Source organism: Lutzomyia longipalpis, chromosome 1 (genome assembly GCF_024334085.1).
Source record: "Lutzomyia longipalpis isolate SR_M1_2022 chromosome 1, ASM2433408v1".
NCBI lineage: Eukaryota > Metazoa > Arthropoda > Insecta > Diptera > Psychodidae > Lutzomyia > Lutzomyia longipalpis.
Genome location: NC_074707.1, coordinates 11151299 through 11170568, shown reverse-complemented (window position 1 = coordinate 11170568; position 19270 = coordinate 11151299). Strand labels below are relative to the sequence as shown.

The following is a 19270-nucleotide window of genomic DNA, read 5'->3' as shown; positions in this document are numbered from 1 at the left end:
GAAAAAAAGAAAGTTGGAATTTTGTTGTAAAGGAATTTTTAAAAAACCTAAAAACCGTAATTGCCACGACGTGAAAATTGATATTTTCAAACTCTTACATATACTTCGGTTATACAAAAATTATTGTCCACATATAAGTAGTATATTTTGTAATATGAATAATTTTCCTTTTTATTGTATACTTCAGTCAAAGACTAATATTACTGTGAGTATAATTATTTGGTTAAATTCTAAATCTGTATCCTGCACAAAAGGATTAAAAATATTACTATTATTATTATTTACCTACAAATTGAACTTCAGCGATGAAATATTTATTTATCATTATGATTATTATTTATATATATATTTATTTATAATAATGGAGATGGCATCAAAACTGATGTTTCCCATAAAATGAAACTGATATGTGTTATGCAAATTTGATTTTCATGATTATTTATATCTTTATTTTATACACTGAAGACAAAGAACTATTACTTCTTTGATTATTCAAAAATTATTAATTCATTTAATACTTCAATAAGATTCTGTCCAAAAACATTTTAATTTATAAAGGAAAATAAAACTTGGAACTAATGAGCAATCTTTAAAAAAAAATTGAAATACGAATTAATTCTGTTCTTTCTTTACGTGTAAGGAAAAACGCCAGATAAGCATTAAATAGAAATTTTTCCTGTCTACATAATTATTCTGCCTTAAAACTTACGGTTAAATGTATAATGTAAGTTCCCTAAATAATTATTTGAAGACATTGATAATAGAATATTATTTTTCTTAGTGCCTATCAAAAAAATAAAAATTCACGTCACTATTATAAAATAAAAATATTTTAACGACAAATTTTGTCAGACGGTGTTAAGAGATTTTTCGAATACATTTAAATTATTTATTTGCGAATATTTGAATGAGTTATTTTAATTATTATCATTTCTTATAAAAAAGCACAGATTTATAAATTCGGTAAAAACTCATTGACAAAAAATCACTTTATCAACTTTTTCAAGCATTGCATCGTGACCATAAACTGAGATCTAAAACGACGAACAATTAAATAAGTTTACAATAAAATATGCTAAAATAATATCTTTTTTTTTTTTAATATGATTTCTCAAGATAAAAAAATCGAAAAATAATGACAGGAAATAGATAATTTTGTCGTTAGGATATGAGTTCAATGCTCTTACTAAATAATCATTAGATATAATTACTAGCTCCATGTTCCTTTATTTTACATCGTGTAGGTATTAATGTAGGTAGTGTTTCAATTTATGTAGTAAATTAATATATTATTACCTGCTAATCGGTCTTTCACAGCCTGATGAGCGAGGGCAGCAGGATGTAGGGGCGGTAGTGCCCACGTGAGTGGAGTACATGGACCCCTCTGTGGGGGTACTCTCAGCACGTGGCCAGGTGGATACAGGGGATACGTGTAGAGACTACCGGCGGCTGTGGAGTATGTTAAACCCGCCGACGACAGTGCGGATGACAATTTACTCTCGGTATCCAAGAATTCCTTATCATTTTTATTATTATTCTCAAAAGGTTTCGATAGTAGACGTGATATGCTGAAAGGCAGGGTTTCACTGGAGGAGCGCGTCTGTTCCGACTGAATCGGTTCGCTGTGGAGGAGACAAAATGTACAACAAAGTTACAAGTGAATTACTCATGGAGCTTGATGGTGGAAACCTGTTTAATCTAAGCGAGCATTAAAAATCTCTAAGAGTAATATTGTGAGTCTCTTAAACGCACGTCTTTATCTCAAATGCATTTGGATCATAAATCAAGCTTGTTATGCATACCGCAACATTTTCGTTCGACATTTGTATATTTTGTAAAGCAGTCACTAAAGGCAATGTTAATGGGACGCTTTAGCAAGGAAATATGTCAGTTTTAGCACAAAATACAGTCCTGTTTGCATTATTGATATCTCACAAGATGTTGATTTGCATATGGCTATGTAGTTTATACTAAAATTGTGCAAAATGAGGGGAATATACATATTATGTATATGTATGTATATAATCACCTTATGGCAGTTTCTGAATCATCATAGCAACTTCCGCCACCGTCACAATCAATATCTGATCCACTTCCTCCGCAACTCATCCTCGAGTCCGAATCCACATCCACATTTATTTCCTGTTCGTCGTCCCCGTGGGTCGACATTGCCGTTAAGGGCGCTATTTTGGCGGCTATTGCAATTGACCCCAACACCCAACAAAAGCACTTTGATCACCACTTGCAAGCCACACTTGTACACCACCTGATACGGAGAAATTATTGCTCACATTGCCTTATTAACGCTAACACCTTATTGAATGGTGGAACATGTCCCAGGGGTATCACAGTCACCGTAAACATGAACAGCAATTTGCTGACCGTTAATTGACAGCGATATGGATGAAGGTAATCATCGAGGTGTCAACATCCAAATCACACATTGGCTACCTCTCTGTCGCACACAAGAGCCCCAATGGGAATTGCTGGGTCAAGAAATTGGTCAGAGAAATTAAGAAATTCGCGAAAGTACATTAATCACTCAAGGATCTCCTGAAATTTCTCCTTAACACCTGTGATAATTAATTTCTTGCTCTACTCTTTCACAGAATTGTCTTAAGGATTTATTATGTAGTTAGAAAGAAAGAGGAATCTTTTTTCGTTTAGGCGCCAAAAAATAAATTCCCGCGTCCGCTCAAGATGCTTTCCGGAGCACTTCTGGACAAAGACTGCAGAGGTGCCGGATAAGCAGAAAGAATAGTGAATCAAAATGTGGTGCGCTTGAGTACCACCATGACTCCGCCTTACGGATTGCGCGTTCATTGAGATGGTAGCTGGTTGTGTGAGTTCCGCGGTGTCTGATGCCATGGTGAGTTGGTCGGTTGGGCGTATCAGCGGTGCTGCGATTGGTTCAGATTCCCGGTGTTTAGTGCAAGTGCGACGAGGGAAATCGTATTTATTTTGATTTGGCGAAGCAATTTAGTTAGAAAATGGCCAAACGGATTTTCTTTGCATATTACATAGGACATTATAGCACTCGAGAAGTAGAATACATTGTCAATTGACTGCTTTATTTGTCCTTTTACCACTCCCCACATTGCTATATACTTAAGCATCGTACATATAGAGGGGTTTTTATTAAAAGTTATGTGATATGGTAGAGGAAATTAATTATAGCTTCCGCGAAGATGGATGTAATCTATGTAATCACATTACAGAGGAGTGACAAACACTTATCTTTTTTTTTTGCTGAATAATTTATATGGGTGGACAAGTTGAATTAAGTAAATTTTATTAAAGAGAAAATTATCCTATTGTCTTTGTTTTCAAGAAGCCTTAAAAAACAGATTTATTATGCATGGTTTTATACAACATAGTAATATGTGGGTATATTTTTGCGATTACTTCATATCTGAGAGATTTTATGTAATATCGCTGTATGGAACTTCCGAAGCGTGAAAACGTATTAAAGCTACAGAGTGGAAAATGTTGCAATATTACGTGCTAATTGAATTGCTGCAAACAATTGTATACAGAGAGGTTTCAATTAACGAATGATATGTCGTATTACATGCGTTTTTTCTCTATCTTTCTTTCAGATTCTTACGTTCTTTCTCCTTATACCTTCCCTTTCATTTATTTTCTATAGGCTTTATACTCATGTACAGTATTCTAATAAGAAATATTGAAATTTGTTTTTTATGCTTTCCAAATTTTTAATCTAATAAGAGTAAACCTTTTGAGTTCACTAATTGAGACCTCTCTGCGTTTAGAAAAGTTGGAAAATTGTCATTTAAAGATATGAAATTAATAGAAATATAGGTACATAGCTTAGAAAAATTATATATAGCACATACGTACGTATAAAAGCTAAAAAAATGCAAAAATGAGCTTGCAATGAATGATTACAAAAATGCTTAAGCATATGGAAATTATAAATTTTCACAATCTCAATTAAGTAGCATTTGCATCATAATTATATGTAAATACATACATATATAATTTTGCGTTTTATGTATGTAGGTAGTTAAGAAATAATACATTGTTAGATGGTCATTTCAAACATTTGAGAAGAGTATCGTGAATGACATCATAGTGTAATTTCCATTAGAGCTTTTTTAGTTAATTTTCTTTGGGGAAATGAGGAGAAAGTCCCTCTTAGTAGTCTTACAGTCAAATCTTCAATATTATTAAAGAAAAAAAAAATGAGTGGTCTGAAAGGGAAGTGTAATCCAAATCATAAACCTTAACCGCAATTTCCGCTTGTTAAGTAGATTCACAGGAAGATGATTGTGGAGGCACAATGAAAAGGGGACGGGAAAGCTATAAAAAATGAAAATCTATTAAATACTTATTCGCAACTCCAAATGAGAATACGAAAACCATCAACGGACAGAACGTGAGAGCCCCGCAGTGATAATAATCGCCACACAACCAGCGGCGTTTTGTAATTTAAGATGATCTCAAGACAATTATTTTTTAGAAAACCATCATTTGAGGAGACAATTTTGTGGGGATGTCTATATAGTGGATTTATATGATATAGTCATGTTGATGGAGCAAAAATGAAACGCCATGGACGACGTCAGACGGAAAGACAAATTTGTGGTTGATAGAAATGAGTTTTTGGGTAGAGTATTTCCCAGAGGATCTCGTATGTCTGTTGCAACATTAATGGGATATGCCTGAATGGTCATAAAATAGGCTCTTTCTGAATTCAATCTTCAATTTATTGCCCTTAAGTAGACCAATAACTATATTCTTCGGCTACGAGACTTGTATTTTCTATTGGACTTGATTCAAGCAATTTGTGATTCCCAGCGGTTTGCACGGAAGATAAAGTAAATTTCCATTGTGATACTGGTAAATTTTATTTCTTCATTCAGATCACATAACAATGACATCGAATAAATTGTGCCTCCGGTGGCGAAACCAAAGCTCTTATACCAAAAACAGAGGGCTTTGGTGGTATGAGATGGACTTTATTCTATCGAAAATTCATGTTTATGCACTGATGTAAAATAAAAACTTTTATGATTATTTTTTAAATTAGTTTTGTGGACTTGATTGAAATTTAATTTAGATATTTTATAGAAAATATAAAATTTATGAGACTCTAAATTTTTTATTAAAATGGAAAACTAGGTCTTCTAAATGTTTTTCTAAAGCACAATCTTTAAATTTTATAGAAAAATGTTTTATTGGATTTCCTAATAAATGAAATACAAAATTAAAAAAAAATATAGAATGATAAAAAATATTATTCAGTAAAATTAAAAGGAAAAATAAGTGCTGTAAAAAATATATAATACAAAAAAACAAACAAACTTGAAGGAAGGAGAATCTTAACAGTGTAATATTCTCTGCGGATGAACACAATCGTATTCTGATACAAATTGTTCTGCAATAAAAGGCAAAAGTCTGTTATAAATAAATAAGTAGACATTCTCACATGCATACCAAGCACCGATTGCTGTGGCAAGAAAAAAATCGCAATACACCATCGGAGTGACTCCCCTCAATACATTAAGTTCTTCGATATACCACACTGAATGCTAAACTGGGAAGCACCTCATTTCGCTACAATTTTCAGCATCACTTCACTTCAGAAAGAGGAATATATTGTTGATGAATTTTTAGGTAGCTATGCTATATATTAAAAAAAGCTTTGCCTTTGACACCTTAAAAAATTCTATAGTTGTCAAGAAATTTTGCATAAACAGATATCTTATATAGACGATATAAGTAAGTATTATTTTTATGAAAAATATATAAAATCTTTTATAAATGAATAATTCAATTCCAACAGTGCAAAAGTAACTGAAAGAAGGTAAAAGAAATATTCATACAACAGAGAAAACGACTTTATATTTTTCAACTCAATCCTCAGTGCAATGTTATTGGTGTATATATAGCACTGTAAGCCAGGGAGGTGGATACGTGCTAAACCAAGTAATGAAAAATAAAAGAAGATTGGTGAACATAAAAAAGCAAACAATCGTTTTCTTCGAAACGAAGTAGCAATGGTCAATTTATACCGTCTTCATTTATTTCTTCTGCCATCTTGAATAATTTATTTTATCTCTCAGCTATTTTGCAAGATTTATCTTTGCTCACTCCTCACTGTCATTTTATGCAATGAACTTGGTATTCAGAGCCCAAAGCGACTCGAAAACACCATTCTTTGCCCCCAAAATATGCTATGAGGGTGTGAGGAGGGTTTTGCTTCAAATGCATGGAATTTAAATTGGAATCTTTTCAAGAATTTTCTCTGAATCTCCAAATGATCTTATGTGAAACTACAATTATTTGCATTTCGCATGCGGGAGATTTATAAAGAAACAATTTTCATTTTGTACAAATTCAACTTAATAATATTTCTTTATTATAAAATTCAATTCCATGAATTACTCTTTTAGTCTTTTGTGAGGAGAGTTGAGGGAAAAAAAGCGCAAGATCACGTTCGTGGGACTTACAATTTAAAGTCAAAATGATGGGATTCGTATACGCAAAAACGTTTAAGTGTAATTTCATAAGACTTCTTTGACTCGCCAATTTCATCTTATATTTTCAGTATATAACCGTATATAATATGTAGGTATATGGGCACATCATTTTCCATTCGGCACTAAATTACAATTCACGATGAACGATGGCAATCAGCGACCAAATGAAATTGGCTTCTCTGTCATTTTGCATGAATAAATTTACAATCTTATACATAGTTTATGCACGGATTTAAGTACCATGTTTCAGGAAAAGCAATCAATAATCTAATCGTGAATTTCTCTTTATTTTTCTTCTTTTCCCGGCCTCCCATCATCGTCGTGTATCATACTTTGTTCATAAATTGTTTTAAGAGGTTTGTCCGGAAAGTATCACATAAATTGGTTTGATTGATTTAGCTATAGAATATATTTTTCAAATTGGTTCATTATAAAACGGAAACGAATTAGGATTATTTATTCAATATTAAAAATATTTATTAAGTTTTTTTTCTGAAATTAATTTATTTAAAATTGTTGAAAATAATTTTAATGACTGTAGACTTTATATTTGGGGGTTGTTTTTCGGGGGAGCAGTCAATAAAAAGATCGATGTTGCGAAACGCGTCGCAAAACTAAACATCGATCTTTTTATTGACTGCTCCCCCGAAAAACAACCCCCAAATTTAATTTATTTATTTGAGATTTTTTAGAAAAATAATTAAATTATTAAATTTAATTTAAATTATATGTAATATATTATACCCGGCGTCTCCACTGTTATTCAGAAGTAACAAAAGGGTGTCGATTGTGTTAATTTTTTTCCTTCTCTTATAGTTTTAGTGTTGTAAAATTTTTGGTATTCTTTTAAAAATATTCTAAGGATTTGACAGTTTGTTTCTGTCTTTGATTATTTTATAAAAGAACAATTACTTTTCAAAGATTTCTTTAAGAACTTTCTCAAAGAAATAGTCAAAATCTTAAAACAACCTTAAAGAAGGGTAAAGAAAAGATAATTGAAAAAATAACCAGGAACCTCAACCTCCACAAATTTTAATTTTGGCTCTCCTATAGGCATTATGAATCATGGATCCACAGTAACTTTTGCAGACACCCAATTTCTTCGTCCATAGTTAAAACAACACGACTTTGCGTCTTCATGTGGACGTTTTTTTTTGTGTTTAACATTTCATTTTTAAAGAGCTCCAATATATTCGATGATTATGGTAAAAATTCGAATTGCCTTGTCGCCGAATCCAAATTGTTATGAAACAAGTTTTTGTCATATAAAATAAATAACTAAAAGCTTTTAAGATATAACACGTCTTTTAAAATGTTAATAAGAGGAATTAAGATAAGGTAGTGGAACAAAAGCCTAAAGAGGAAAAAAACACAAATAAATTAACTCGGAGATTGATAATGTGATTGGAAAATGAAGTATTTCGTCGTTCTCCTCGTCTTCCTTCTGTCTCCACTTTATGTGGATTGGAGAACGCCTCAATTTGCTGTTTTTTTTCTGTCGTGTCTTTTTGGTGCTTTTTTGCAGACATCCACAGAGGATACACTGCGCAGAATATACACCAAGAATCGTGTAATAAAATCCGGATTTTCCTCAATATCTTTAGCTGAGAATTACTCAAAATGAAGTGTCTATTAGCGCTATGAGCGCCACATTTGAGACTCCCTTTCCTCCGCGGCAAAGTCAGACAAACGCGCGGGAAAAAGAGCAGAGAGGAACAGAGAAAGAGAAGAATTTTGGTTTGGTATTTTAATTTCTTAGCTGCCACGGTATCTTATCATGACGCAATTACTTATGGTTGGCGAGTATGTCCTTAATCAATTTCAACAAAGAGCTCTTAACATTCCACTTTGGAGAATATTTGTGTGTGCGTGTAGTGCTCCACAATATGTATCGTTCTTTCACGTGGGAGGTAAACTATTATGCATGCACTGTGTCGTTTTTAGAGGTGGAAAAAAGACAATAAATAATGTCACTCTTCTTTGCCAAATGTGCACTGTACTCTCTCGTAGGAAAAAGAGAAATTGTCTGGGTGTGAAAATGTAACGAAATAATATGAATATCGATCTGTCTAGACTGTGAATTATTATTATGTAGGTACACTCAACGGGGATTAAACAAACAACTATGTTTAACTTCATGACGACAACATTTTCAACAAGATAAAATAATCCTATCCAACATGATATAAATTAAATGTCTGATTAAATTCTTTATTGTTTAAATTACTAATTCTAATTATATGCAATTCTTACGTTAAACCTCAGTATCTTATTAATTTATTGAGCCAAGATTAATGTCAGAATTAAATACCTTTCATATTAAAGACTTCACAGACTTCATTAAAGGCATGGCAAGATCATAAGACTCATAAGGTGATATGAAGGTGTGCGCAAAAAAAAACAGAGGCTCAAGAAAACTAACTCATTTCACCCAAGGTTATCAATTTGTTTAGTTCAAGAAGATAATTAATCAATTAAAAATTTCTTAGTTGATTTTTATTTTATTTTTAATTTTATAATTTTTATATTGTTCGAAATTCAGTTGCAGTTTGAGAATCACTGATGTTTGGTATGTGTCTTCAATATTCGAAAAAAAGCGCTTATACTAAGGGTCGAAGATCGAATGAGAAGTATTCAGTGAGGACGCTTTAGTACTAAACTTACTTTTAGCACCAGTATTCCCAACAACGCTGAATAGAATAACTTTTATTTATTTAAATTTGAATTTAATGTTTTTTTAACGTCAAATAACTGATAATATTTAATTTATAACCGCATGTTTGGTTATTTTTATAGAATTAAAAAAATTAAGAGAAAATGGCGTATTATAGGAGTTTTCCTTAATATTGAAATGAAAAGGCATTTTTTTAAAAAATTAAATGAAAGTGAATAAGAAGAACTGGAGTGTTCACAGAGCTTCAGGGACATTGCGTGGATGCTAATTGATAAATTCATAGCAATCCCGGGTGTACCCCTACCGGAAACATTCAAATGAATCCGTCACGAGGCCCCCAAAGTCAAAAGTGTAGGAATTATATAGTTTCCTTGAAGCTTGTGATTCTACAACCATAATAATTACTCATTATTGTCGATAATCGCCCAAGATGCTTTTAATTAAATGCGATGATCGTGATTGACGAGTTAAACCAATTTAAATTGCTGTAATCCAAGATGATGCTCTGGGTTTTTTTTTCGTGGAAAAGTTACCCAATGCCATTAAAGATATGAATTTTCCTTCAAGCAAATCCCCAATACGATGAGCCTGAGATGTGTTTGCGAGAGAGACATCCGTCATTCGTTTTATCATAATTGAAATAATAATCACATGAAATGGTATTTCAAAATTAGATCTGTTTCTCGCTTTTCCACCGCAATAGTCTCAAAATCAACAAACATCAGATCGAATTTATGGCGCTTTCGAATATTAAATTATGGCATTTAGTACCTAAACACCGACGGGGTGTATGTTTTTTATTTTGGGGTCTGTCTCATTCCTCTTTTTTTTCGTATATACATACCTCAAATTCACACGTTATTGTCCGTATGCCACGGCGTGGAAGACAATTTTTATTAACGTTTATTGCTTGGAAATATTTAATGGGCATATGGAATCACGCCTCGGACAAAAAACTACCTCCCACATTCTCTCTCAATTCATTTCCCTAATCATTCGGGGTAAAATAATATTCATGGTATTCATGCTGTTTACAAGACGCACAAGCGATGGTGTGTATATTAATTTCTCACAGCCGCCCAAAAAAAGACCATGAGAGATTTTCGAGAAAATCAACACATTGATATGACTTGCCTTTAATAAAGCACCAATCTTTTTAATTTCTTTGAGAACTGAGAGAGATTAAATTATATTGATTTCATGGTTTTGCTTTAAGAAATTCCTTTCAAAATTGAACTTTTCGACAGTTTGGAAATTTTTAATAATAATATTATGATTTTTTTTGTGATTTTTTTAAATCTTCTATCTACTACTAAAAAATCATCACTGTCTTATTGAAAGCTCTTCTTAGAATTAAATAATTATTTTTTGTTATTAAATCATTTTTAAGTCATTTCAGCGATATTTGTAAAACATTCTTGAGCATTGCTAAGGTTAACGGCCTCTGGAATTTTCCGTAAAATTTAAGTAAATGTGGGTAGTCAGATTTCTCGATGGTTTATTATTATATGTTTTGGTGTAAAGATTTTTTTTTTGTAATTTTTACATTTTTTTTTAATTCTGAAAGATTAAAAAATATTTTCCTCGATTCAGCCATTTGGCTGTATTTTCACGCTTTACACACTTTCAGTAAAATTTTCCTTCCACATACATAAGAACTTCGTAGAAGCTTTTGCGCGATTCCACGAGAAAATATAATCTTAATTGGTGGAGAGACAATTAGAAAGATTTATAGGAATGGAAAGCAGGAAGAAAATTCAATGTGGGTCATACTTTGTTTATGAGCCATTTATTATACAACATCATGTGACACTGTGTGATGGAATTAATTGCCGAAAATTAAATTGTTGAACAGAGATCGGTGCCAAAAATCAATTAAAAATAGAGTTATAGGGCACAACATGTTCTGGCACCTATTTATTCAATCATATTCGGAATATAATTATACGATTAAGAGAATGGTGTCGCAGTCCTACACGGTCATTCAATAGATAAATGTGCGAATTAATTAATTAAAATGTTTAGGCATTTTGCAGTGAGGCGAACGAAAAAGGCATATTGCACATTGTACATCATTCACAATTTCTGACGTAGGTACACTACAGGGGAGGATGGTGTGGCCTTAGGGGGAAGGGTTTAAAGGCTTTCGCAAAATAAAGTTCTTTTTGGTAGAAGGAGAAACATGCAAATTTTGGATGAATGCCAAAAGCATGAGAAATCGCCCAGAAATCATCTCACTTAGCTAAATAACTGCATGAATGTGCAAAATGAATATGCTGGGGAGATCTTTTGATTAAATACGTTTAAAGTGGTTAATTAAATTGTGTCTAATTCTGTGTGGATTGGTTGCCACCAAAGTGGCATCTGTCTGTGTACAAAATTATACTTGACAGTGCATATTTGACTCATTTTACTGCCTCTTAATTGAAATTCCGTCATTTTTTTTGTAGCTGTTGCACACATATAGCAACCTAATAGATACGGAGGCGAAGAAAGTGTCAAAGAGCCATTATTGGACCATTGTATGTCCTAATTCATACTCAATAGGTTCCATTCTGCAATATGAATTATTACATACGGAGCAAAGAGTTAAGAGCTTTCTCCCTCTTTGCCTCATGACGTTAATTGCCTCGTATTAGCGACAAATTATTTACACCCAGTACACCCAAGAGAGTCGCATGACGACATTGGAAAATGGAAATGAATATGCAAATTGGTAGTGAGATGAGTGATAAATAGAGACCGGCGTGCGGATCTCTTTGCCGCCTTTTTCGTCAAAAAGCCTAGCCTTTCTTTTCATACCACCATCCTTCAAGATGTTCCATAATTGAAGAAATTGTATTCCATATTTCATTTTATGCAACTATACCCAGTCAAATCCATTTCTAACATTTACATAAAATTTGCTTTTATAATTTTTGCTAAAAAGCTCCATTGTAGGTAATGCATAATTATACTTTGAAGGAAGTGTGTGAAGTCTTCCGAATTTAATGGAAGTAAAATGCAAATTAAAAGCAGTTAGTTAAAAATCTGTAAAAAATATGTATTTAAACTAATTTTGTCTAATAATAAAAATAAAAATTATATTAATAAATTAATTTTAACTTAACTTTAAAGAGGAGACAAAGCTTTAAAAAAATTCACATTAAAAAAATGATTGATTCATTTCATTTTAATGAAAGCGAACTTATTATTATGGGTAATGCAAATATATTACTTAATTTTGCAATGTTCCATATAATAATTCTTGCAAGACTTAAAAAGTCGCTTGTCTTTCACTGTGAAGGCATACATAATTTGAGTTTATACACCCTTCGTTGTTTCACATAATAACATTCAAAATTGATGTCGCGCTCATTTGATTTATATTGCCGATGAAATCAATTTGAAGCCAATATTGTGTCGCATATGTATTGCTTCTTCTTGTGTGTCACAAAAACCGTGTGCCCTCCATTTCAACCACCTCCCATTCTTCGAGATAATTAGAAGACCGCTCGCGCCGACAAAAGACAGAAGAATTTGCATAACATTATATTGATCACGACATTTTGCCAAATACCCAACACAACACTCGATGCTCACCACTTACAATTTTCATGAAGGAAAAACAATAATAATGACAACAACGACAATTTCATGGGGAAATATTTTGCACAAACCATATCTAAGATGTGTCAATAAGGATAGGTTAACTCTCAAGGTGTATAATTTTGATGAAGAGATATTCAATTAATTTAACAAACTCTCCGATAGTGTGTCATTCAATAAAAATAGGGGTGTTTTCATGGATTCTATGAAATCAGTAAACTATTATTAATTTTATTTATTTTTAGCTCAATATCGTAGTATTACTTTTCAATTTTCCTTTCACTCCTACTCTTTGACATGTTTGTATCAATAATTTTACCTTTTAACTTGTCCACAATATTGTATCCTTCCCAAGGAAAACTTTAAGGTAGTTTGTGGTGGAAAATGGGGTAGACAATTTACTTTAAAATAAAGTGGAGGTGTATTTGAAAAGACAAATTTGAAATCCAATTAAATTGCTAAATTATTATAATTATTTGGGAATTTAAACACGTAATACTTGAACTTCTGATCCTCAAGATTCCAATTGTGGTGGACATTATCTTAAGCAATTAAAAGTTTAATCTTATCTTTATATTTTCATCAAAGAATTATAATTTTCAACTGCAAATGAGTGTATGAGGGAAATCCATAAAAGAAAAAGAAAATTCCTGGGAAAATATAAAATTCAACGTAAAAGGATAACTGTTAGCAAAAACTATGTTAGGGATTTATTATTAAAATTTGATTACAAGTAACTCAACTAAAAGATAGTTGTTTGATTTATACATAAAGTAATCCACATTTCTAGGAATTCTGTAATAGTTCGTGCTTACTTGAATTTATCATGTAAGTAGAAAGACTTTCAATTACACAACCTTTGTAATATTCTAACTTTTTCAACAGATGTATATTTCATAGTAAAATGACGATGTATGGTGATGATATTAGCCTAGTTTTTGGTTAAATATTAAAACATAGAACCACCTAGTAAGTAACTTTAGAGAACTATAAATAAATTTCTTACTTTTTGCCTGAAATTAGATAGGAAAGAGGTAAGTAATTACCTGGCATCATGTCCTGCAACGGTGCTTTAAATTTTAATTGAGGATGCAAAATTGTTTTAATTGTACATTTAATTTTACAATAAAGACTTTTTCCTCAGCAATAACTTGCAATATTTTTATTGTTTTACTTTATTATGTCACGCGAGATTTTTCTTATACATATACCGAAAAGCTTCGCAACAAGCCAACTGTCGTCCAGTGGAGACATAATTACATTTGACATGCAGAAAGAAGTCATAAACTTTCTTCAAAATGATATGTATTATTACTTACTTATTAATTAATTTGTTTACAGTTACTGAATGACAATTAGCATGAGCGACAAACGAAATTAATATTAATATCTTGAGGTTTTATTTAAATAGTTTCACACGGGGCGACTGCATATCTCGTGTCGATAGTGAGTAGAAAATGTGATACAGCGCATTTTGGTTTTCGTATTTTCATTTATGCTGTGCAGTTGATATGCAATTATGCGGGGCGTTTGCAGAGTTTGAAGGCAATTTCAGTGATTATTGCTAAACCACGCAAGAGTCATTCGCCGTAGTGTTTGAAGAGCTTAAAGCACGTACATATGTAAGAACACTTTTATTCGTAACTGTATGGTATAAATGCTTTGCACATTGTCGTGAGGCTTACACTTCATGATTCTCTCGGCCATTGATGTTGAGCGTGTTAAGCAGACAAATTGTTGGAAATTAGAATTTTATTTCCATATTACTCTTCTTTCGATCACACTCCTATATCTATTTTGCAAAACCTTATGTTTTAACATGAATGGACATAGGTATAGGTAATTATTATGTAGATATAGCCGAGTATGACCGCAAGCGAATACTTGTACACAACTAGAATAGCACAGAGTCGACTTTTTAGTGTCTCGTTTCTCGTATCACGGAATAGGAGTCATTAAACGAGCTATCAATTAGCGATCATGCAATGAAATATTTATAGTTGACTCGGTTAACAATTTGTCAAATCAACATCAGCCTTAATTCGAACTAATGATATGGGCATGATGGTCGTTGCGGCTGCCTTTTCTTCTCTCACTGCGTGTGCGACCATTCGAAATAAATGGATTCCAGTCGCATGATTCGTACAAATACATATTATATTCTACTTTCCTTCCACATATCTTGCAATCGTGCTCATGATGAAAGTTCAAATGAATACCTTTCGCAGATCTAATCCAGACACTTTTTTTTAATCATGCAAATTAATAAATCTACTGATTGCGAGTAGAATATTATTTGAGTTCCAATAGTGAAAGATAAACAATGTGAATTAAGACACTTGATTGGATAAACATTTGTGAACTTTCTTTCTAGCTATGTTCATGGAAAAGCTTCAGAGCTTGGGGGCTTAAATTTGACTCAAATCTACTTTCTCTCTCTTTTCCATAGTTTTAAAGGTCAAACTGCTGAATGAATTGTTTAGCTTTATAAAGCTTTATTTATGTATTTCAATTTAAGGTATTTTTATTAAGAACAAATCAATCAATGAACTGTTTCTGTTTGAAAACTTTATAATTTTTGTTTTTTTAATATATTTATGGACAATTTAAGGGAAAAAGAAAATTTAGAAATTATAGCACCCCCTTGAAAACTCTTATGCATAAAATAGCCCAACTTTAAAAGCATAGAATGATGTTTGAATTAAATTGAGGTGATATGTATGTCAAACAAAGATATAAAAAATCTGAAATTTTGTGTGAAATTCACCCAAAATAAATCATAGTTGAGCACTTAAATATTAAATAATAAAAAAAGCGTTTTTTTCCTCTCATTCGGGCATGACAAATTAATATTTTGTAATAAAATGACAGTAAAGGCAAAAAGTAAAACAACTGATGTGATTAATCTTATGTTGTGAAAATGTGTGCAGAGATAATGATAATTTTTTCTCCATGCGTGCACAAAACAGTGTGACTTCTGTGTCGTTACGCACTGTGAAACTGCGTGCAGAATTGAATTGATTTCCATTGTGTATGTCTTACTTTTTTTCTTACCTCTTTTTCCTCATCATCGATCAGACATTGATCTATTGTTTTATGTGGAATAATTAAGATATTTATTGGCAAATTGAAATGTATATGCGACAGCAATGAGTGTTCCGGATTTGCTATGGAAAGAGAGACATTTACATTACTCTCATGGGTGAGACAATAGGAAAAATGGTCGAGAGGCGTCACGAATGGAAATTAATTCAGAATTAGCAGTGAGGATTCATAGTTAATTAACTTAAAATGATTTTGTTACATAAAGTGTGGCCGTTGATAGAGCAAGCAAAACGCAGTGAAAAACGTGTGGTGGATATGGTGGTAAAATAAAAAGACGTGAATTAATATCAAAACAGACAATCTCCGCGTACACTTACTAAAACTTAATGCGATGTGATCGTCGTCGTCTTAGTTCACATCATCTTCGGGCGGGCTGAATCCAAACCAAGTGGCTCGCTCTTGTGTGTGCGGCTCCTTGCAATTTCAGCATTTTGGTCTCTTGATGAAGCGCCGACACACTCCGGTAGTCATTTGTCAATTTTATTCATCCGTCACTAAGGGTCCCGAGAATGTATCGCTAAAAGACATTCTAATTATCAAAAATGATGGCGACACACACAAAAAAGTCTCTTCCTTCATCTCAAAAGACAGAATGGATATATATCCCGCGCAGTATTTAATTAATACAATTAACATTTTTTACTGATGGATGTGATTTTAATAGTGAAAAGAATGGTCGAAAAAAAAGTGACGGCTCTACGTAGACCTCATATCCGCAACATAATCTTCTTCCATATGCGAATTGGATGAATATGAGTGAGGGCACAATTTCCGTTCCTCAAAAATCATTTCTCATTTCAAATTTGACCCCAAAATGAAACACATCAGAGGACAATGATCTCCTTCGTTTTTCTGGCGAATTAGTTTATAAAATTTCTGAGTAGCAACAATCACGCGGACGATGATCTGAAAAGGATTAAAGAAAGAAAGAGCATCTGTTTTCACGGAGTTTCAAGCTACTACATCCAGTAGCTTTAATCCATCAGATTCCCTAATTAATTGCCACGAAGCAGATATAGCCTTAGTTCCTTTATTATTATTTTTTTTAATTTAAAAGTCCACAAAAAGATAACCGATTTTCTCAATAAAAAAAGCTTCTATCCTATAAAGCTCACTAGCAGTATACATAATCCAACATATGGTGCAGAATGTTGTAACCAATTAATTGGCATTCAATGATGAAAATGTGAAATTTCAATTAATCCCTAATAAGGTGATATGCGAAATGTGCTTGGAAATGTGTGATTAAGTAAGAGACCATACCAAATTCGAAGGTAAAATCCGGAGTTATTTAATTAAATTAATCACATTTTTGCAAGCATCAAGCGCATGTCTTTTTCGTTCCATTTCTCCTGAATTTTCATGACTTATTTTCTTTATTTTGTAATTTCTTGAAAGCTTTTTTTCATTATTTATTTCTTCAGCTAAAAGTATGAAGAAAACAAATTTAACAAAATGCCTCAATGTTGAATTAGAGAGAAAATTATTCTCATTTGCTCAAGTATGTCTGACTTTTTTAAAAAGACGTTGCGGCGTATTTTGCACTGATTTTTTTTTCTTTAATTTTGTCAAGTGAAAAAAGAGGGAAAAAGTATAAAATAAGGCACTAAATGACTTGGGAGTTAATGGGGAAAAAAGTCTAAATGAAGATGAAAAGAGCTAATATGAAGTAGTTGGAGGGAAAAGACTTCGCGCTCTTCGCGCTACAAATACAATATATATAGTGCCTTTTCTTTGCTTTTTTGAATGTTAATATGCGTTTCTTTGCAACTCATGTAACAATAACATCAAAGGAACCGCCTCCTGGGTGGTTGCTTGGTGTTGGTGGTTGTTTCGCTTCGCGGCAAGTGTATATATAAAAGATTATGTTGGGTCCCTCCATTGATCATATTAATATTATTATTATTCCTCGTCGGTGTCTCAGATACAGATTTACAATACTAATGTTCTGAATGGTTATAGAAATTTGCACATCTAAATGACCACACGAGTCAATGATGGTGATGAGGATTGCAAAGAAGGAGGATAAATTCAGAAAAAGGCACAGCCGGTGGAGTGCGCTGTAAGACGGTATGTTTAAAGGGGGAAACGCGATTTTGTGTATACGTATGGGTTGAGATTTGATGAAGGATCATGCAGACCGCAACAATTTACGACGATTTAATGAGGGAAATATGTTTATATTATTTTAGCAACATAATTGCATGTGCCAAAGTGGAAAGAGGTGTGAGACGCTGATATGAATTTTTGATGTTTAAGTGTGCTTCTAATTTACGGTTCATACGATCAAAGGTAAATGCCGCCGACAATTTGTACAAATGTGTTACCTTTGAGTCATTCTGCAATGGGACAAGATGCTCATAAATTTTAATGTAAATTCCCCAATTGCGCAATTTCATCGCAATTGTTTGTTCGATGCCTCCTTTACTTAGATATTCTTACACAGGCATTCTCCGCGGCAAGGGTGGTACATTAAGGCAGATTGATGTACTGATTGTGTTTATTTAATGGATATTCTTTTATAAAAAAATATCTTTAATTTTAATTTGTTAAGTATCAATAATTTTCTTTGGATGGGACATTTCGATGTTTAAAAAAAAATTATGAGAAAGCATAAAATCGGCTATTGGAACGTTTTGTAAAGGATTAATTGTTTGTGTCTTAACTTGCTTTGAAAAAATTACATTTTAAATTAAATTAATAATTAATAATAAATTTAATTAATTTAATAAAATTAAATTACCATTTTCCACGGAATTAGCTGAGAAAAATCTTTTAAAGTTTTATAACAGTTCACATTAAAATATTGACAATGTGCCAGCGTTGCGTACACCACAGCAACGACTGCGAACACCTTGTAGTGTTGAGGGAAGTTTACATCTTGGGGATATTCATTAGCTCATTTGCCAGGAAACCGTTGCAAATGGCTCGAACATATTCATTGGTGTTTCAGGAAATTCTCGAGCTTTTCAATTTGTATGATGAAGAAAAGCTCTATTAGCCTACCTTCCATAGAAAAGATATATATGTAATTCGAAAAAAAATTTTCATGAGATAGACAATTAATTTGAAATTAACCGAAGGGGACCCCTTACTGAGCACTATTTCCACTCACCAGATATGCCGTAAATGATAGTTTTGCGGCGCAATTAAACCAAATATCACTTAATTAAATTAATCATCAATCAAGTGTAAAGTGCGCGTACACAAGAAATTCAGATGTTATATTCATTCGTTGCTGCAAGGAGACCACCACCGAGGTCTCTCGCCTTCCTCCTCAGTCATGCTATTCTCTTCATTATTCTCACTCTTTCTACCACCTCTTGGTGTCCATTAGGAGCTGAAGTTTGAAAATTTTTACCAATAAAACGTGAGTTTCTCTCTTGCTGCTGGCTGC

The 19270-nt window shown here is 32.5% G+C and overlaps 2 protein-coding genes across 5 annotated transcripts in view; both read right to left on the bottom strand.

Annotated features, from left to right (window-relative positions):
• Positions 1-3445, bottom strand: part of LOC129790119 (T-cell leukemia homeobox protein 3) — a 442143-nt gene extending 438698 nt beyond the window's left edge. For all 3 annotated transcript variants that reach the window (XR_008750531.1, XM_055827384.1, XM_055827398.1), the window contains exons 1-2: positions 2030-3445; positions 1297-1622 (exon numbers count right to left, since the gene is read on the bottom strand). Coding sequence is in view for 2 of the 3 variants with exons in the window: in XM_055827384.1 (XP_055683359.1) it covers positions 1297-1622; positions 2030-2169 (466 nt within the window). In the remaining variant the exon portion in view is untranslated. The remainder of the gene's footprint in view (positions 1-1296; positions 1623-2029) is intronic.
• The window catches only part of LOC129790048 (solute carrier family 35 member B1 homolog), a 766332-nt gene that overhangs the window by 438698 nt on the left and 308364 nt on the right, over positions 1-19270 (bottom strand). The window lies entirely within an intron of this gene.